General features: G+C 46.1%; 2 protein-coding genes across 2 annotated transcripts in view; both read right to left on the reverse strand.

The window, feature by feature from the left end:
- The window catches only part of mfsd1l (major facilitator superfamily domain containing 1-like), a 258,249-nt gene that overhangs the window by 159,577 nt on the left and 76,265 nt on the right, over window positions 1–22,407 (reverse strand). The gene's annotated exons all lie outside the window — the stretch shown is intronic.
- Window positions 4,438–5,777, reverse strand: nog2 (noggin 2). Its single transcript, XM_083994028.1, has one exon. It carries the CDS (start codon window positions 5,084–5,086, stop codon window positions 4,451–4,453), a length of 636 nt encoding a protein of 211 aa, XP_083850154.1. The 5' UTR covers window positions 5,087–5,777; the 3' UTR covers window positions 4,438–4,450.

A 22,407-nucleotide genomic window follows, 5' to 3' on the forward strand; every position in this document is an offset into this window, starting at 1 on the left:
TGCTGACAAAGATGGCCGCTGTGTTGATGTAGTGGCATGTTATGAATTCTGCGGCCGCTGCTGCTGATTCCAGGTCGGGTTTGTCAGCTCTCTCGCAAGTGATGGATGGTTGAGATCGGGACGATTTCGGGTATGTCTCGGGTAACTGGAGGCGTTCTCCAAGATCTTAACACGCACACATAAAAACACACACATGCATTTTAGGCATAACCTTGGTGAGAGAGAGCGCTGTAATTAATCAATCGGGGTCCTTCGGTGGTTTAGAGAGTGACCAATCAAATGAAGACCACCAGGAAGTGTGAAATGGATCCGTAAAAACACACACACAGGCACTCATACACAGATAAATCACACACACATACTATACAGACGCACACTGAAGGCAGATTCACTGCTTCTTATACAATATGAACAAATACACACACACACACACGCCTCCAGACACCACAAGCCGGGGCTGGTGGTCTGACGGAATGCCGGGTATCATCTGCGGTGACTCCATTTGTGTGTGTGTGTGTGTGTGTTAGTCTGTGTGTGTGTGTGTCTGTATGTGTGCGCCCTCCCTCCCCTCAGTGTTCCATCTAATACCCTGTCATCATCAATAACCTCAGCACTGCTGACTCACTGGCTTTTACAACCATGGGGTTTGGGCCATACTTACAGCCACAGACCCTTGTCTCCATCTCTGTCTGTCTGTCAGCCCACTCCACACACACATACACACACCCACCGATGTGTGTGCGTGTGTGCATGCATGCACGCAATCAGGATACACTTATGTTACACACCAGTGTAGCTGTGTCCACACAGGTATGGACGTGTCTTTGACTGGGATCAAAGTCACCACAGACCCTTTATCTCCCTCCCACCCACTGATGCACCCCAATCATTCCCAATAGAACCGCAATCCATCATAATAATTGACTCTCATCAGGAGACAGAGCCTCATCATAGGCTCTAAGCATGTCACCCCACCCCCTCGCTCCCTCCACCCCATCATCCCTGTCCTAATTGTCTCCAGGCCTTCTTTATTTAATTCTCCTCGCAGGCATGTGCTCTATCTCATGTCTACATGAGGGTGTAAATGTATATGTAGCTTCCAAGTATACCAGACAGTGTTTATCATCACAGGGTCACTGCGGCCCACTTTGTCAGAGGTCCATGGTGATGAATGTGGAGACAGGCTGTGTCAGACAATAATGATGCTGAGCGTCTGACAGGGTAAAGGCCGCCACTGCCTTGACATTTTTATGGACAGTGTACGAATGCAGGCTGCTCTGACGTGTCAACGCTTCACATGTGGCGCTCTCATGGTGTTGATGGGAGACGTTTTCTAATTTTTCCCAGCATAACATGTCAGTCACGGCTCCGTCTGTGGCCACAAGGACAGTTAACCGACCTCAAGTCATTTTTTTTACGATGGAGTTTTGTGATTTGTTGATAAATGAAAGGACAGATTTTATGAATGGTGCAAAGCAGCAATTTAGTCAACATCGAAGTTATGCATAAAGTGAAGACAGGAGTCTCTGACAGTTGATCATTTGAGGATTGGCATTTTTCCCTGGGTGTAAAAAGAGAGAAAAAACAACCACATGGTCCGTATTTAACCTCTAACAGTGTTAGATGCTTCTATATTAACTCTGTATTCAAAAGGGTTCCTATTTCTAGGAGGGGATTAATATAGTGGATTTAAAGTTGGGGCTGGATTTTGAACAAATAGCAAAGCTTAGAGGAAAAGTGAGTTTATCCAATCACACAACGGTTTCATGACAGTGACACTTGAAAGTTGTGAAATAACAAGCAAACTCATATGATTTAATTTGTGTTTCCTTGTAGAAACGAAAAAAAGGACAAAGATGAAGTCTTTGGTTTCATGAGACTTTCAGTTTCCAGTTTTCTTCATATCTGGCTCTGACAGTGAGGAGCTGATAATGAAGAGTGTTACATGACTGCTGTGTGTACACACTCAAGCTGGGGTTATTTCTACTGAATTAAGCACTTTGCTGAAATTTACCCATTAATCATTTTGCTGAGGACCCCCTGGAATCCCCTCAAGGACCACCTGGAGGTCCCCGGACCCCACTTTGAGAAGCGCTGATCTGACTGGCTGGCAGGGGCTCTGTTTCTAAAAGGTGCGCACCTAACTGGCTGGAGCCAGGGCGGCGTATTGCCTTTCACACGCTTCTAAAATACTCTCCGGGCAGAGCCTGAAAGGGTTACTGTTTCCCAAAGTGCCTCATTCTGCGCAGTCGAGAGGGGGCGGCTGAGTGGCGCCGTCGAGTCAGAGACGCAGTTTCTAAAAACCCCGAGACATCATCAAGAAAGAAGCTGACAGTAAGGAAAGCAGCCCCCCTCCTCCTCCTCCTCCTCCTCCTCCTCCTCCTCCTTTGGCATGCTGCCGTTCTTCTCCTCTGCTTACCAAATCCCCTCAGTGGTTCTGTCACAATAACCGGGCGGCAAGTGTCAAATCCAACTCTTCCCGCAAAAAACACAAATCACTTTAACGCACACAAGATGCGCTCAGTGGAAATACTACACAGGCTGCTTTTAGCCCTCAGACGTTCAGTCATAGCTCTGTTTAAGTCGTTGATTGTATTTAAAGAATAATATAAACACCATAACCCCCCCTCCCTCCCCTCTACTTACAGAAAATGACTCCTCGCTTTGATTTCATAGGACTTCATTTCCCTGCGCGTCTCCAGCGCGTTTAATTGGCCATATCTCTTTAAGTTGCAGACAGCATACCCCGGCTCTCCAATTAATAGTCTGCTAACGTCAAAAACAGTTGACCATTGTTTTATGGGCTTTGTGTTTTTTTCTTCTCTCTCTCTCTCTCTCTCTCTCTCTCTCTCTCTCTCTCTCTCTCTCTCTCTCTCTCTCTCTCGCGCTCTCTCTCCAGGGCGGTCAGACTTGAATAGGCGCCGGTCTGCTCCAGTCCACCTCTATACAAATACCTCAGTGGAACTTGTGTGGAGCTTCCAGAGTAAAAAGCACAGACCCCAGACGCCCCTGGCCTGCGCGCACACACACGTTGGCCATTTCATCATCTGACACTGTTTGAAATGTCTGAATCATATTTTAGCTATTATGTTAACACCTCGGAGCCCTGACACGAGCGTGTGCGCACGGACAGGGAGGGAGATGAATGTTCCTCCTCTCCTCTCCTCTCCTCTCCTCTCCTCCTCTCTGAGACAAATGAATGCCAGTTCTGTGGAGGCGCTCGGTGTGTGTGCGTGCGTGCTTGTGTGTGTTGCACATTACGCAGCGTAGTAAATCAGCCCCCTTTCTGAAATCACACTGTGACGGCGTGGAGCATCAGGCAGTCCACACAAGAGCCACTGAAGCTTGGACTTACTGTGCAGTTCAGTTAACTCCACTCCACTCCGGAGCCCCGACCCCGTCTACACTGTAAGAAATATCAGCCTGGCATCATGTTCAACTTTATTTTTTTTTCACAAAACGTGGCTCAATTTCACTTGTTTCTAATTCCAAAACTTAATCCAAGACATTTTTATGGCACCTATTTATAGAAAATCCTGTAAAATGAAACCCTGGTGCAAAAACAAGTGACTTCTTCTGTGGCAGGGAAAGATTTTCACAACATGTTCAGATGATATTTTTTACAGTGTACACGCCCCCTGGATATAGACACTCGTTGTAAGCAACATGGCTTGACACTATCACATGTTGAAAAGATAGGCTTTATTGCTAAAACGTGTAACCATAACATGTACACTGATATGTTTTACTTTTTTATTTATTTTTTTGTCATTTTTAGAAATATTCAAGTAGACATCTCCCATATTTTTTCTGGTATACTCTGCTATTCTCTTTCCTTATGCTCTATACTCACAATCGTTAAAATAATAAATAAAACGTACAGATTTGTTTATTTCTACAATACTATGTATTCCAAAAAGCTGAGTTCACGCCTTTATATATATCTTTAACCTCAACTTCTTCTTTTTTTTTCTTTTTTCTTTTCTTTTTTTACAATTTAATTATTATTGATATTAATATTATACAAAAACTCTAGGCAGCATTGCAGTGAAATAACAGTCAGCATCAATGTTCAGTTGAAAAAAAAAAGTTCACCTCTTGGAGAAGTGTAGCATATGCATCCCATCTTCAATGTCTCTTAAAAAAGATGAAAAAAAGCTCTTCCTCTTGAAGTGCTCGTGTTTCCCCAAAAAACAAACGTTTCAGGGCTGAGAATAAAATATGGTCCTGGTTCAATTAGAAAAAATAGCTGCATTTTTTTTTTTTTTTTTTTTTTTAATATGTACAATGTTGGTATTTCACTTAAAATGCTATATAAAAAAATAGATTTGCTATGGTGCCCACCTCTGTAGAGAGTTAACAGTGCAATAGAAACCGTATTTCCAGTCCACTCCCCACCCCCCCACCCCCCCCACCCCTGCGACCTCCACCGCTACTTCCTTAGAGAAAATCAGCACGAACACTTGCACTCTGAGATGATTGGGTATTGCACCTGTATCCACGTACAGTATTTCTGTCTTAGAAACCCTTGACAATACCACCGGAGGAAAATCTTGCTGATTGACTTGACGGGCTTGCACGACATCCCCTCGGGGAAGGAGCAAGAGCGCTCAGAGAAACAGTTTCCCTCCTTGATGTAACGTGGCCAGAACCTGACGCCCAAATCCTTCCAGGTGTACACCACTGGGCAGTGCGTATAGGTCCACAGCCACTGCAGAAATTTCCTACGGGCTTTCTTGCCCACTTTTACCCGCTTTCCATAGGGGGTCTCTGTGAGGTCCAGCTTTTTAATCTCGTTGGGCATGGGCCCCTGCAGCTTCACCTGGTTGTCTGGCGCGGAGAGGTTCACCAGCATGGGTGAGCTGATGGACATGAAGTTGGGGTCAAAGTTACTGCCGAGCTTTTTCCTCAGAGTCCTCTCCACCAAGTCCTGCTCCCGGGGGTCGTACTCCGGGTCGGGGTCCTCCTTCAGGTCGGGCGGGGGAAGGTGATCGCTGGGCGATGGACGGAGGCGAAGGTAATGCTGGGAAACTCCAAGGTGAACGCACACCAGCACGTAAACGAGCAGCGTTTGTGAGAGGCCCATAATTCCTGTTGTTTTACGCACCGGCTCTCGTCGCGTAAAGAAACTCAGTTCTTTTCCCGGGTACTGTGTTCTCTGCAGTGCCGAGCCCGGGGCTTCATAAATAGTAGAAGTTCAGTCACCAGCAAGGCGATACTTTTAATAGACCACGTCGGGTTTGAATGACATGGAGCGGAGTGCTTTGCTTTTTAGGGCTCCCTTCAACTTTGCAATTTGCCCGCTGATGCAACTCTGCAGAGCCGCAGCTTTGCAAAAAAAAAAAAAAAAAAAAAAGTATTTAGTCTAAACCGAAAAAAAGCACAAAACAAAATGGGGAAAACTCTATTCACGCTCTCTCCGGCCTCACCCCGCTCCCTTGGATTCACTTTGGGTTTCTTTCGGTTGTCATGGTTACCCCGGGGACTCGAAGCCACGACGAACTGTCTACACTGGATGACAGCGGCCGAAGCGAGAGCTGCATGGAATGAAGTGTTTTCTAAAGAGACAGAATAGATCCGGAGGGTCCCAAGAGAGAGCAGGGCGCACAAAGGAGTACCTCACCAAGTTTTAAATGTCACGCGCCCGGCAATGAGGGGCTGCCTTGGCCAATGTTATTTTTACGCACGGCTTTTATAAACGTGGCTTCTCTCTTAACTTCGCCTGACGCTCTCAGGTTTGACAAGGTCCCAGGGCGCACGATCCATGGACTGAGGAGGTGAAGTCTGTGCACTCAGTCAGTCCCCCCCCCACCCCTGTGGTATTCCAGCCGTCGGTGCGTGCACCTCTGAGAAAATGTCCCAAAAAAAAAAAAAAAGTCAGAGGAAAACTGCGCCGCGGTGGGATGCAATCTCAACTTATGAAATAACAGTCATTTGTCTTTCCAGAGGATGTTCCAAATCGCAGAGCAGTTTTTCTTTTTCTCCTTTCTTTTTTTCACATAAAGGTCTCAGGCTGTAATATTCCCACAGAACTCTCGGCTGTGCATGTAATAATAATAATGATGATGATGATGGCGATAAGAAAAAAAGACGCCGAAAAGTGGCTTTACAGCAAATGCAAGTGTCGGTGCAAAGCAAATGCAAACTGCAGAAAGCCCAAGTACACGTTGTTAGTTCAGCGTTCCTCTGTTCACCCTGGCACTGCTGAATCCTCTCAGAAAAGCTCCAGATCCCTCTGTCGCTGCATGACGAGACAGTCCATAATATGGAGCATTTTTGCCCGGTTGGTGCAAGCGGTCAATTCCTGAGGGAGCGTTTCTACTCCTTTGATAACTGGTACAGAAGCTCCTACTGAGTCGCTCCTACTTCAGGAGTCTGAGAGACTTGGCGCTGGAGCGTTTCTTTGCTTAGGCACACTGTGTGTGAGTGTGTCTGTAGCGAGTGGTGCTCAGTCCCAAGTTAAATATCCCCCTCCGACGGTACAAAGTGTCAGAGGGGCCTGCCCACCCCGGCCACTTTCACTATGATTGACAGCCCCCTCCACCCCCCACCCTCCTCCCGGGCCACCCCCTCCCCTCCCCTCCCCTCCCCTCACAACGTGGAAAATATCAGCCACAATCAGGAGGATCAACTGGGTCCTAAAGCACCAGTTTTATCCCGCATTACAGTTTAATATTCCACAACATGAGCAGCGTTATGCACATTTACAGAATTGATGGAATCCAAGCCGCACTTCAGGCGCCATGGCAACAGTTTGTCTGTCTGGTGCTTTTCATCAGTAAACTGTCTGGGATGCACTAATAGGTTCAATACCCCGTCAATATTCAGCTGAAGCGTTTAAAGAGTTTCCTTGGCACGGACTTTCCCATGAAATTGATGGGAAACGTTTAGTAGCTCGTCTACGGAAAAGGGGGCATCACATTCCACCTTTGTTCGTCAGGATTTGGGTCCACACAGGAATTGGCCCGTTGAACTCAAGGGTCACAAAATAGGCGCGTAATTAAGGGCTATAAATGGCCATGGATAACTAAGCGGTACCTTTCCCATGCTAAGCAGTCATTAGACCATGCAGGATTTTTTTTTTTTTTCACTTTTGCTTAAACTATGTCCTCCTATAATGCCTCTTAAAAGCACACAGGCAATTTTACTTTACTGACTATCAGGTTGATGCATTGAAACATTTAATTCAGCCATAATAATCCATGTGAGGCTCATTGAAATCTGTTTTATTTTTATTTTAATGCATTAAAAGTGATATTGGCGTTGATCCAAGCAACAATCAGTTTTATTAAACCTAATTTAACAAATAAAAATCTCACACAGAGAAAGTTAAGCTCATGATGTCATACTGAAATCAGCCATGAAAGGCAGTTAAGACGTGTTTATCCTCTGACTTTGATCCTGGTTCCACATTGTTGTATTTATCCTGCTCACTTTAGATAGGCTGACCGCAGATATTGGGTGTTTCGACCTGTCATTATGTGCCTGTCTTTTGTAGTGGTCACTAGAGGGCGTCGATCCAGCACGGTGTGGACCTGCAGCCAGGGCCTCCCCAGACTCTCTGCCTCACTGTTTGACTACTCATGTTTGAGTGCATGTGGAAGGAATGTGCGCTCATAGTTCTGGTGCAGCTCAAGTGAAATTGCTCACCAGCGTTTCGATCAAAGATCTAAAAACCAACGTTGGGGCCAGTCGAGCCAAAATAAAGTCATAAACCTGAATCATGCTCAGTATGAGTGTGATGTAAAAACAAACTCCCGTTGAAAGATGGAAGAGGTTTTTATCACAAGGAGCCTGAACGTGCCTCAACTTTCGTGTCTGCTGTGATTAAGAGACTTCATTAACCGAGCTTAACTACATTAACCACATGCAAAGAGCCGCCAGCTGCCTTTAGCATCCTATGAGTAAATTCCCACTGACCCCTCCAACCTGCACGCAGACACACAAAGTCATAATCTGGTTAATGATTAGGGTGCCAGTGCAGACAGAGCTCAGTGGGCAGCGGGGACAGTAAGGCTGAGCTGGCTACTGTAGAAGTGGCCCTTCCCATTGTCTTCCTCCGTGGGTCTTGGGGTGGTGGTCTGACAGAGAAAACCCCCCATGCAGGGAGAGACACTTCCTCCTGGTCTTGAGCACTAATACTGTCGAGCAAACCCGGCAATGAGTCCCACCCCCCATCCCCTGGCTAATTACAAGAGATAAAGACAAGAAGAGGAGAAGAGGAGGGGACCGGTGAGCACAGCGGGGAGGGATAGCGCTGCTGCTGCTGCTGCTGCTGCTGGTGGTGGTGGTGGTGATGTTGAGTGGGTGGGGGTAACGGCAGAGGAGAGGTGGTGGTGAAGATGATGGTGGTTTCAGGAGGATGGAGAGAGAGGCGGGGGTGGGTGGGTGGGTGCAGCGGTAGTGGCGGTGCCGGATGGCAGTTTGCTGTGGAATGGCTAATTAAATAAAGCCATAAAAGGAGCCCGGCTCGTTTTAACGAAGCCCGTCAACCTCTGACAAGTGGGGCTGGGGTGCTGGGATGGGGGGGTGAGGGGGGTGGGATGCACCATGGAGGAGAGAGGTGGGGTTGGTGCTGAAAACTGGGCTTGTATAACAAGGGGACTTAGCTCTTTGGTTTTGCACTGATTGTTCACGCTCCCTTAGGTCTGAATAGGGCGCATGGTGAGGGTGCGTTGGGGGGCAGCCCTTAGGCACAGATAGGACCCCCTTCTCCGTCTCTGCTGTGAATGCTATACATACACACACACGTAACACATACACAAACACATACACACACTAACACCCCCCACGGCTCTATACAAAGGCCTGTACCCAAGGTCCAGGTAGGAGCTTATCCAGTGCAGGGCCACAGCAAGGGGCAGGCCGGGCCAGACTGGCTGACTGTGCCCACTGGGGACTGGTAGAATGGCACAGGGGGGGTGGATGGAGACGGACAGCTTGGAGAAGAGGAGAGAGGGGAGTAAACAGCAGGACAAAAAACATCTCCAAGCAGAGCCGGAGCAACAAAATCAACATTGTTTTTTTTGCATCTCATATCGTTTTCTTGCACCATTAAATGAGCTAATGTCAGGAGATAAGGAAAGTGAAGGAATTTGGCAAGGTGCTGCGGCCATTTGGAAATAGTCTGGAGTGGCAGAGATAGTGCAACTCTGAAATCCCCAAGCCTACCTCCCTTCAAATCAACAGATATGCCTGGAGCACATCTCCTAATTAGTTTTGTGTTGTGGCGTCTCTAGCAGAACTCGCTCCGTGGGGTCTTTGGCAGGACGACAGATTTCAGAACCAACCACAGCTTTCAGGGTTTTTTTTTTTTTTTTTTTTTTTGCAGAAGTCGAAACTGCAAAAATGATGTCTGAAGTATTATGTCCAAACACCAGGAGACTGGAACCTCAGTTTGTTTCTGTAGAAAAATCCAGTCATGTGCTTGAATATTTTTGTTGTAATAGCTGTGTGAACAAGAACAATTAATTACATGTTTGCACTGGCGAGACTGATGTCTCTTCTTTTACATATGCATACACCTCATGCCACAACAATTCAAAACACAAACATTTGCAAAACCAAATAAATCGCTTTCCACTGTTGCCTGTCAATATTACATTCCCTCTATTCCCTGCTGCCCTCGCCATCTTCTCCAGTCTTACTCCCCTCTACCCTCTCCCCCATATTCGACTCTGTCTCCGAGCCTTAACCCAAAGCAGATGGCTCGGGAAGCATGTCAAAAATCTGTCTCCCGTTAACACTACTTTTGAAGCCCCCTCTACATTTTTTTCTCTCCCCTAAAATTCATCATAAAGTTATTTTTGCAAAATACCCAGTAAACAGCATCAAAGTGATATTTCCCCCCCCTTTGCCTCTGATGACAAGGAGAAGAAAAGAAAACGCCACTAAAGTGTATAGCTTTGTCCTTGTTGTTGAAGGAATGCCACAGCACGCTGATGTGCAATCTGAAGTCAATCTGAGTATGGCCCTGCATCCTTTGTTTCTACTACGGCATTCCAGGCGTGATGGAGAAAATGCTGCTCGATGCTTGATCACAAGCTGTGATTAATGGTGATCATATCGTAGACAGCCCAGTGGCTTTGTGATGTGATGGCAAGCCCCACTTTGAACTCAAAGGCTGATGAATTCAAGCGAGGCCAGAAAAACATCACTGTGGCACACACACACACACACACACTCAGTGAATATAAATGTTTTGCTTTAGATTTCGTACGTGTTCAGTCACTCATTACCAGCGTTGTACAATTACTTGAATTTAGCCTCTCAAGAAAATCCTGTGTAGTCAAGCACATACAAAGACCAGAGGTCTGCTGAAGCCTAAGTGTTCATTGGACTCAGAGGATAGTTCTGGCATATTAAAACTGAAGGCTTATTTTTGTAGCTTTTCCTACAGGTACTACTGATAAAATCATACGCATCATGTAAATTGCTGAGATCTGAGATTGGAATGACACAAATCCAGAAATCAGGGCCAGAAAATCTGGAAGTCAGACTGTTATGTTGGTTTCAAACCAACCATCAGTATAGCTAAACTTATTTTCTACATACCGGAAATCAAAGGCCAGTTGTTGTTTTTTTTGTCAGTTTAGAAACGGTCTCAGCCTGCCACACTTTGGATAAACCTCTAGCTTGTTTTCAACCTGTACGATGTTCAGACTCTTTATATTTCATCACTCACAACTTCACTGTAGCAATTTTCCAAATCTCTGCACTTTGGTGAGAACACTTACAAAACTATAAGAACCAACAGCTATGCTGCACATGGTTTATACTGTACTGCAAACATGCTATTATGCTTACAGTGGCAATGCCAACATGCTGATGTCATTGATGGAATGTCCACATTTCACCTTTTCATTTTTTTTTTTTACTGCGTTAGCATTTGCTAATTAGCACTAAACACAAAAGGCAAAACTGATGGAAATACTGTCAGTTTTGTAAGTGTTTACTTAAAGGTATCAGAAAGATGAAACCTTCAACCTGTTGGTATTGGATGTAAAGTCAAAGGATCACTAAGGTGATGACAGTTGATCTTGTGCAGGGACATGAATGTCTCCAGCAAACATCACAGCAATCTGCACTAATCGATAGAGATATTTCACCCTAATGGCGGCACTAGACAGAATTGGGGTTGAGTATTACGGCTGCAAAGCTCTGTGCCCTTCCCCCTAGTAGATGTTGAGATAATCCACAGGTTAAGCGAAAACCTGAACCGCTGCTGAAATGTCTATGTGAAGGTCCATGGCTGTCCATTCAGGAGTTGTTGAGATGTTTCAGTTAAGTGGTGGTTCGACTGAGTGAAGTTGTGATGGACTGGAATTGTCCTTTAATTTTTAATTTTAAGTAGAAATTACAGTAGTTTGCAAACTAGAAAAGCAAAGTTCCCCAAGAGATGACAGCACTGTAGCTGCACTGTAAAAAGAGTGAACGTCTGCGTCCACTTAGAATCAAAGATTCAGAGCGACGGGGTTACTCTGTGTTAGGAACTGTTAGTTTTCCGTAAGTCATTCCTCTTTTTTCTTCTGTAATGATGCCCGGCAACTTTTAATTGGGGAGGTTGGTGTGACCTCATGGCATTCCAGGCTGATTACCCTTTTCACATCTTACAAAGTTAGAATTTAAAGAAAGAGAGAAAAAAGGGATCTCAGTCCATCCCGTGCTCGTCCTCTTTTCCTCTCCTTTCGTTTTTTTTCCTGCACCCCATTTTGGTCGAGTGAGAAAGCGCCCCATCCTTATCCTATTCTCCGCATCTCCTCCTCCTCCTCCTCCTCTTCTCGGCCGTCCTCCCTCCTTCCCTCGCCCACCCTCCCCAAACCCCCGCAGCAGGGAGTGGAATTAAATTGATCACCGCCTTCCGGAAAACAACAGGAAAAAATAGTGCATTCCGAACGCCAGGAGGGCGTTCCCCCTGGTCTTCCCTATGGCAGGATGACATCATTGGCCTGCTGCCCAATTCCCACCGTTCACAATAGGGTCACTGTTGCCTTCTCCACGGTGGCACATCAGCCAAGAGAAGAGAGAGGCAGAGAGCGCAAGACACAGAGAGAGAAAGAGAGATAGAGAAAGAAAACGGAAAATAAAAAGGATGCCAGCGATGTTACGACCTAAAGGCCTCTGCTTTACACACTAAAACACAAACACACAGACGTCTTCAGACAGCCACGCGGACCACTGCTCCGCATTCCTCTGGACAGACTTGGCCGCTTTAAGACGTCAAGCAGCGTTTGAATGGATGCCACAGCTGAGATATGAGAGCTGTGATAGTGGAACATACAGTATATCACAGTTTATTTGGACAGTTAAGTCATGTGTTTTCACTACGCACGAATCCTCAAGATTCAATCTGTCATTTTAATCTACATTCTCATCAGTGAAATCATCGCTGGCACGCTCTGTCGATCACACTCCGCATGCTTGTTGTTATAAAATAACTTTCAGTGCTCTTGGTGCGCCGAAGATGACAAATGGAAAAGAAACTACAATGGAATAAAGACTTCAGACAAAAAAATAATTTGAGATGAGTAGGTAACTTCAAACTTCACAGTTCCACTTGAAAGGATCAAACCTTGAAACACAGCTGTGTCAAGACGATGTCACTCCTTTTCTTTTTTATATATCACTAACTAAGGAGTAATTCGATGTAAAACGTGACCACATGTCTTTCAGAAGCTCCGTCCAACTTAGGTAAACCCTGACCACAAGTACTGGCAATTCGGTCATTCTCCCAACCACTAAGCCATTGTGTTGCCACAGGCCATCTTGTCGAAATGAAACCGTTTGCCCACAGCCACTGACCACAACAGATGTTCCCTTGCCTGACACTCTCCTCAGCATGTGTGTTCTGTTGAGTCTAGAGCCAAGATACTTTCATAGACTGGCACTGCGTAACAAAAACAAAGGGAGGGAAACTCTACGATGGTGTCTTCATTGGTCTGTGACAGGATTCAGATTGAGGTTGCCCTGTTTAAACCTGGCAGCCTTTAAAACTGCATTAAAACCTCCCGCGTCCTGGGTGGAATGCAGTCGTATACCGCAGGTTGCACAGCAGACACGACGGACCGCATCGGTGTCGCGACCTGAACAAGTCCTGCCCCCCACCCCCCCACCCCCAGCCCCGATCAAGCATGTCGACAAACGGGCAGCACCGTAGCCCCCGCTGCCCTCTGGCCCTCTGGTATGTTTGTGGAACACGCAGGAGGCTAAGAAGGTGACAGCCTGTTGAGATGCCAGGAGGACTGGGAAGGCTTTGGGAAATGTCTCGCCAATGTGCAAGCGCGCACTGCCGCCCGGGTGGGGGGTGGGGGGGGTGCCTGTCTGCTTGGGGAAAACGGACGAAAAGGGACAGGGGTCTGACAACAGGCTGAGTGTGCGCTGAGAGAGATAGTTTGTCAAAGGGATGTACCAGATGTTGACTCACACTGGTTTGCTAATCGGGAGCCACAAGCCCCTGGAGCCATGAGCAAACAGGAGCGTCTGCCTTTCTCTGTCACCGCAGGCAAATGGAACCAGGGCTGGGGGTGTCCCGGGGGTACATATGAAAACTGAAGGAGAGTAATGAAGTGACAAAGTCTTGAGAAATTGAAGTGGTGCTGTGGTTAAAGAGCAGCAGAACAATAAAGCTCCCTTAGACCTCAAGCTCAAACTGCGTATGTCTCAATCAAGGATTAAGGTGGTTTTTTAACTGGGAACTCAGTGGGAACAGGGAACACCCATTCCCACCCACCTGTCATTGTAAATAACAATCTCTACTTAATTGACCGCCCGCTGGAATAAATGTTAGCTCGTGAGCCTCTGCAGACAGCGCGGGCAAAATGACTACAAACAAAAGAAGTGCACAGTGAACCTTGAACGCATCTTCTCAAATTTAGACCCAGTGATGGTAAAAAAAAAACTGGTTAAAAAAAAGGTACCCTCTACCCACCCCAGCTCCTCCTCACAGGTCTGTAGCGATCTTTTATTCAGTTAGAGAGATTCAATTATTATAATTGAACTACTCGGTTCCCACTGAATTCTAAACCTCGAGCTACTGGCGCAGAAAACGACGAAGCAGGAAGCAGACAACAGATAGCTCTCTCCATACGCCGAGCAACAGACAGAGGCTGTTAAACGCATTTACACTCCAATAACTTTCACAAGTTAGAGGGCCCATGGAGGGAGAGAGAGAGAGAGGGAGAGAGGGGAAGAGAGAGACGGCAAACTGCCTGGCCAAGTAGATCAACAAGGAGCTATTGATACCAGAGATCTGTGCTGGTGTCAGTCTAAGAGCCAAACAAGATCACAATTGTGGTTTGTGCCAATAACCTTGTTGACCTTATTTAACCTTGGATTTGGCCAGTTGAGAGCTCAGACTACAAGTGTCCATTCACAAAGAAAATTGGGAAATCCATGTTTGTGTGAGAGCACGCTGAATGTGACTATTGACTATTATGTACCGTAACCATAATTTATTTCCAATGACCATGATCTTTTCTTAAGCTTAAGCCTGTCTTAGTGGCCATGCACACACTAGTAAACAAGAAATTTAAAAACAGCACAAAATAACATCTTCATTGAATCCAGTCGGGGGGTTTTGTGGAATTTCCCAATATCAGTTGTTGTAAACAACAGCCCGACTCCAAAATCCTGTTTTGAAGCTGTTTCATCAAAAATATTAACACCCATGGTCCACATTCACATATGTGTGTAATTTCCGTCTGTCCACCTACTTTTCTCTGTAATTTCCGTTATTATTACACATAGTTCAAGTGTAATAGATGTATGACAGGTCTGTGTTATCGGTTGCTGCTTGTAAATGCAGTTGTGGGTCTGCTCAGGTGTGTGATTGAGGATGTCATGGTGGATATAAAACTGTAATGAGATAGACAGACAGAAAGAGAGAGACAGAACTCAGGAGCCGGGCACCTTTCTCAGTCTGTCTGGTAACAGTGCATGCATGAATGTGTGTGTGTGTGTGTGTGTGTGTGTGTGTACGTGCATGTGCGTGTGTGTGTGTGGTGTAATTACAGCCAGGTCCCCGGCGTGGAGCCCAGTAGAAGTATCGTCAGTCTGTCTGTGGCATGCGGTGGTGCTGACCTTCCCTCTCTCCTCTCCTCTCCTCAGGCCTGGTGACTCTCTGACTGGCTCTGGCTCCACCAGGCCCCCCCCGCCCCCCCTACCCCACCCCACAGCACCGCTCACACACAGGTGCTAACAGGACAGCTGCTTGCTCGCTCTGTGCACAACATGTCCGCTGAAGTTTCCCCTCCCCTATATGCGTACATATCATTAATGGGATTGAATTGCGTGTACCGCCCGATTTTTATTTTTATGAGATGTTGATGCATCAGGCTGACGGTTTGGTTGTAGAGTAGCTACTTCCTGTGTTGTTTTAGGAACCTGGGATGGACGTATAGGGGTGATAATGGTTTAAAACAGCTCCTGTTACCGTGTCAACACAAGCTTTTACTGAGCTAATATATCACAATATGAACATTTTGTGTGTGTGAGACAGAGAAACCTGTGATCCAGGGGGCTCCAGCTGCTATATGTACGTATATGCTGTTTGGCTAATGTTTGGTCATACACACACACACACAGAGCAGTGTAATGAGTGAGTCTGGCAGTAATCTGTAAGGGGCTGGGTCCTCAGCAGGGCAGGGCTCAGGGCCTTGATGATGACGCCAAGATGGATATGTGTGATTTAACACCACCGAAGAAGAATGGCAGGTTCATCAAACAATCTAGTCAGTGTGAGTCATGAAGATCCTTTTGAGGAAATGGCTCTGGGTCAAATTCACAATCTGCACACCACCATTCTCTAAGCATTTGAGCGAACGCTTATTTATATTCTCATGTGTTAGCGTATTGCTAACAGTGCCGAGAGCGTGTGTGTGTGTGTGTGTGTCCGAGAGCATGTCTGTGCAATTTTGCATGTCTCTGTTTGTGTATACAGTGTGCTCATTTAAGTATGTGTGCAATCAGCCAGTCTGGAATGTGTCAAGACATTGTGAATCCTGATGATCAACATGGTGATCCTGTGTTACATGTGCTGTACACTCAGGCTGCGTTTACCCAGAGTGACCTGGACCACCTCTGATGTGATCAGACAAGGGTCTCAGCTCAGTACAAAGAAATCAGTGGATGTATTAATACTTGAGATTCGAGTGATGTTGACAGATGTGACGTTTCATAGTAAGAGACTTTATTCGTCACAGCGTTATGTGCTTTTATAAAGACCCTTTGGCATTCTTGAAATACATCCATCCACTATAGCTAACAAAGCTTAAGTGGTGCTTTGACTGAAACAGAAGTTTTTGAAGAAGTTCAAGTGCGTCCATTTCAAATTTGAGGCTGAAGTACTAACATAGTCTTGCAATGGTTAATTGATTGATTAATCAGGCAACTTTTCAAATAATCTAGTGGTTTAAGCTTCTCAAATGTGAGAATTTAACGCTTTTAAATGACAGGAAATAGAAAATGAAGATGTAACTTTTAAATAATGAGACAGACCAAGAAATACATGAAGCCAATAATCAGCCGATTAATCAATAATGAAAATAACTGGTGGGAAGTTGAGTCGGAAGTTGGAGCAGAAGCACTGATAGACATTAGCTATAATGCATATATACACTGCAGTACAAAACACACATCACACATCTCAACAAGTAAATACACACAAAATGTAATTACTTTAAAGGGATACGCCAACATTTTTTTTCGTGTCTTGCCTCACTCCCGAGTCCATGACAAGCAGATAGACACCATCCTTTCGACTGTGCGTGCAGTAACAAGGGAGATAGAGCCGTATCGCCCGTAATTAGCTTAGCTCAAACGCTGGAAGTGTATAGGTAGTGTTAGCCTGCCTCCTACCCCAGCTGAAATCAGCAGTCAGAGGCTGATTTCATTTTAGCTCTAAACTCTGTAAATATATATCACTTTATCAACATTTCAAACATTTTTAGGCGAGAAAGTAGCCGTTTAGATCAGCAGTGTGTCGTTAATTTGTCTAAATACCTGCTGTTTCAATTTTCTTCGGACGAATTTGGCGCTACTCAAGCTAGCCGTTGTGACCAACGCACTTTCGGTTACTTTCACAAAATAAAACATCCGTTGCCCTTTACATACAGAAAACCATGATGATAGAATTTGTGCTTTTACTTTTAAATAGGAAGCTAACCTACCCTCGATGTAGCTAGCTTGAACCAAAATAAACCGTCTTTGCTTGAACCCTCCGTTTTGACCGATCTGGTCCCGTTACCGGCATTTGACCGCTCAAGATGCATACCGGAGAGTTTTGTCAGCTCTGAGACGAAGATCGGTCCGTTTAGAGTTGCTGAAGAGTTTCTCTGATGACTTTAGTGGTGGAGGCAGGCTAACACTACCTATACACTTCCAGCGTTTGAGCTAAGCTAATTACGGGCGATATGGGCTCTATTTCCATTGTTACTGCACGCACAGTCGAAAGGATGGTGTCTATCTGCTTGTCATGGACTGGGGAGTGAGGCAAGACACGGGGAAAAAAAATGTTGGCGCATCCCTTTAAAAACAGTGAAAGTTGAAGGTCTGTTGCTCTATTTGAAGTGTGAACATGAGACACTATCAGGTCAGGTAAACACTATCAGTGTGTGTGTGTGTGTGTGTGTGTGTGTGTGTGTGCGTGGGCCTCGTGTGTGCATCCCCCCTCCCCTCCCCTCCCCTCCACCCTCAGCCTCCCCCCTCCTCACTGCATCCAGGGGGATTTATTTGACCCCTTATTGCCAGCGGTGAGCCTGTGGTGGAGATGAAAGCATGCCTTCCCAGTGTGGCCCCAGTTTCTATAGCTATGGACACAGACTCACACTGGTCGGGGACAATGGAGGGGGCCCTGCCACTCGCCCCTGCCAGAGCCCCCTCCTCTCCCCACCCCATCCGTCACCGCAATCATATTTTCAAAACAATAACACAGCCGGGGGGGTTTGGGAGTTTGGGGGGGCGGGCATGATTGAAGTGTGTGCGTGTTTGATCTGTTGGAATGCAAGTGTGTGTGTGTACGTGTGTGCGCATGTCCATCCTTTTGTGTGTGCGTGCATGTGTGTTGTGCTTGTGCATGTGTGCATGTGCATGTGTGTCGTTATTTTTAGGCACGCGTTTGTTTCATCTGAGTGTGAACATGCTCGTTTGACTTGTGTCAGACTTGTGGCTCCGTACATGCAGTCGGGAAGCATGCATAGTTCTGTGTGTGCAGATGCAAGTGTGTGTGTGTGTGTGTGTGTGTGTGTGTGTGTGTGTGTGTGTGTGTGAGTGAGCGCTCTGAGCCGGGGCCTTTGATGGCGTGGCCGGAGCGTGCCTAATGTGACTGCTTGCTGAGGTGGGGTGGGATGGAGAGGGTGAGGGGGGGGCAGTGGCAGCGTTGAGCCTCCTGCCCTGGAACTGTCTACCCTGCCGTGGCCCAAGGCTCCTCCTGCAAACTTGAAAGGACCAAAGGAATCCCCCCCCCCCTAAACCCCCCGACGCCGCCCCCCCACATGTTTTCAGAAGGCATGACATCATCCTTTAGCACAAAAGGGGCCGGAGCTGGGGTTAATATGGATGTATGTGTGAATGTGTTCAGCTGAAACACAAGATTTGTCCCTTTATCTTATTTGCTCACGTTTTGCTTTTCCAAACTTTTCATTCAGAGGAAAATTACAAAATCACTGTATGACAAACTACACTCCCATTTTTCCCAACATAGTTATCGAACAAGAAGTACATCAGAAGGGAGGTTCATATTGCCGAGAGTGAGAACAGGTATAATTCAAAGAACAGTTCTGTACAGAGCTATGGTTGCCTGAAACTCTCTACCAGTTCATATTGCTCATGAAAGTAACAAAGATTGGTTTAAATTGCTGTTAAAACAGTATCTCTTAGAATTTAATGAATTATGATATTTAGTTCATAAAGAGGGCTGGTTTACAGTTGTGGTTGTACCCTTTTTCTTGGAGTGGAAATATGTGTATGAGTAGGCTAGTTGAAGTGCGTGGTTGCAGTCACTTCAGACAGTCAAAGCTTATTTATGTGATTTATTTATTTACTTTGTGGGTGTAATATATTAGATTACTCAAGGTATTGAAGTATAGAATGGAATCTGAGTAGAGAAATGGTGATGTCCGTGGTGTCTGTCAAATGTCTGTCAGATTTTTTCTGTGGTTTGTTCATTATTACAGAGCCTTTGTTGTTTGTTCTTGTTGTGTCATGTGTAAATGTGTGTTTCTTATGTCTAAAAATGTGAATGTTTATGTGTATGTTGTGTGTATGTCGGACCCCATGCATGGAAGAATAGCCGATGCTGCTGCGGGTGCTAATGGGGATCCTAATAAAGAAAAGAGGCACCTTAATCCTTCATGCACCCACTCACATGTAACACACACACACACGCACATCAAGCCAAGCTTGTGTTTTTCTCCTCTGTCTTTCCTTTCTTTTTGTGACCCTTTTATGTGAATGACTAACATGGATTTGATCCTAAATGTCTGGGGAAAGAAAATAAATTGCTTTCAGGTTGTTTGCCAGGCGCAGGGTACTGAGAGTCTACACAGAATACCGTCGGCTGGTCCTTTACTGCCCCGTCTTTCTCTCATCTTTGCTTCTCAGAGTTTCTTTTTCTTTTTTTTGTCATCAGTGCTGGCTCTCTGTGGACCAACCCTCCGGCTCCTCTGCATGCGAGCAGCTTTTCAGTACAGACCCAAACTGTTGTTTTTCCCTCAGCGTTCAGAGTTTGGATCACTATCAAACAAATCAGAGCGGGTCATAACTGTGTGCACGATGACAAATGCCTGACGTGGAAAGCATCAGTGTCTGCAGTCGGAGTCCGTGAGGATGCCGTTGAAGGAATTGTTTTGTTTTGTTGTTGGTGTTTTAAGCTTGATGTCTAGATCTGATCTGGTTCTAAGGCTCCTCTATGAAAGCTGGAGAGAGATCTGTGTTGAGGTGATTAGTTAATGTGCCTGTGTGTAAATGTGGTTATTTAATAAGAAACCTGCTTAAACGGACACTTGATGGATTCATGATCAATTACCTCCCTGGTTTTCAGAAGCTTTTTTGGCCAGATGTAATTAAACCACATTTAATGACAAAAACAGCTGGAGTTGATATATAAACAAGTGATTTCATCAAATCCTCCCATTTACTCCGTTCCACTCAAGCAAGTAATCAAAGCAGATTAGCAAACGAGGGCCAGATGACTGAGGAGGGTTAGAGAGGAGAAGAAGAAGATGTGTTCCTGTCAGAGCCTTGGTGACAGGGTGAGAATCCACACCTTGGTGACAATGAGGGGTTGTGGAGGGCAAAGGCACAGTCAAAGCCATCAGCAGGGCTAATGTCATGGTCACTGGGTTGTAACTGCCACTCCCACACACACACACTCACATTCACACTCACTCTCTCACACACACACACACACACACACACACACACACACACACACACACGGACATACACATTTAAAGGGATACACCAACATTTTTTTTGTGTGTCTTGCCTCACTCCATGACAAGCAGATAGACACCATCCTTTCAACTGTGCCTTTAGTAACAAGGGAGATAGAGCCCATATCGCTGGAAGTGCATAGGTAGTGTTAGCCTGCCTCCACCTAAAGTCATCAGAGAAACTCTTCATCAACTCTAAACGGAAACCGGCAGGCCGATCTTCCTCTCAGAGCTGACAAAACTCTCCAGTAAGGCATCTTGAGCGGTCAAATGCCGGTAACGGGACGAGATCGGTCAAAACGGAGGGTTCAAGCAAAGACGGTTTATTTTGGTTCAAGCTAGCTACATCGAGGGTAGGTTAGCTTCCTATTTCAAAGTAAAAGCACAAACTCTATCGTCATGGTTTTCTGTATGTAAAGGGCAACAGGTGTTTTATTTTGTGAAAGTAACCGGAAGTGCGTTGGTCACAACGGCTAGCTTGAGTAGCGCCGAATTCGTCCGAACAAAATTGTAAACAGCTGGTATTTAGACAAATTAATGACTACTGGTGGTACGACTACCACTGCTGATCTAAACGGCTACTTTCTCGCCTAAAAATGTTTGAAATGTCGATAAAGTGATATATTTACAGAGTTTAGAGCTAAAATGAAATCAGCTTCTGACTGCTGATTTCAGCTGGGGTAGGAGGCAGGCTAACACTACCCATACACTTCCAGCGTTTGAGCTAAGCTAATTACGGGCGATACAGCTCTATCTCCCTTGTTACTGCATGCACAGTCGAAAGGATGGTGTCTATCTGGTCATGGACTTGGGAGTGAGGCAAGACACGAAAATTATGTTGGCATATCCCTTTAAGTGTTAAACAGCAGTCAGGTTTTACATTTCACAGTTACATTCACATACTGTATAAGTTACACACACATAATGTCTATTTCTTGATAACTTTTATCTCCATCCTCTGTCTCTCTCTCTCTGCTCTTACAAGTGTTGCACAGAGGTGAGGGCCCGTCGGCCTGGCCTGTTTAATGGGCTGTCCGTTTGCCAACTGTTCCTTTGAGGGGGCCGGTGCGTCGGGCGTCGGAGCCGGGATTTGGGGAAGGAGGGCCGGTGCCGCTGGATCAGACAGATGGGAGGGGGGTCCGGCTCCATTCATTTAGCTCTATGAGAATAACAGAGCCCCACTTCAAACAACAAGGACGCAACCTGCTGGCCCCCGTCGTCTGCGAACGCGTATACGCAGACGCAACACATGCTGCAACGCACATGCCTTGCTCGTGTCGGAGCGCACATGTGCTTCTGTTCAGACTTCTGCTTATCGTGTATTTGATCTGATGGGTCTGAGATCTGAAAATCTTCCACCAGGATGTAAACTCAGCACCCAGAGATGAGGATGTCACTGATGCATCTGCAGCTCATCTGCCACCCTACACACATACACACACATACACACACACACACACATATGCACCACACACTACACACATGTGCACAGGGGGGGCATAAAAACACACCCACCCCCATTCCCAGCCTTAACTTCCATGGGACTCCCTCTTCTGCTACCACCCAGCCCCCCCTCCCCTCCCCTCCCCTCTCCTCCCCTCCCTTGCCTCCCCCTCCTCTTCTGAATTCACTGGCACTTCCAGAAAGCTCCGAGGCGCCAGCGGAGCGGGGCTCATCTCTTGGGAACAATAAAGCCAGATCTTCATAAAAACTTCAAAAAGGCCTCGCCAAGTGTTTTATAGGTGCTTTAAAGGTTTATGGGCCCTGGGGAGGGAGGGAGAGAGAGAGAGAGAGAGAGAGAGAGAGAGAGAGAGAGAGAGAGAGAGAGAGAGAGAGAGGGAGAGAGAGGGAGGGAGAGAGAGAGAGAAATGAGTGATGCAGAAGTGGCAGGCTTCATTTTTCCCACCCACTGCACACACGCATACAGAAACGCACACATGCCAGCGTACGCATACATGTACGCCACAACTAATCCGCC

This window comes from Trachurus trachurus, assembly GCF_905171665.1.
Source record: "Trachurus trachurus genome assembly, chromosome: 19".
Taxonomy (NCBI): domain Eukaryota; kingdom Metazoa; phylum Chordata; class Actinopteri; order Carangiformes; family Carangidae; genus Trachurus; species Trachurus trachurus.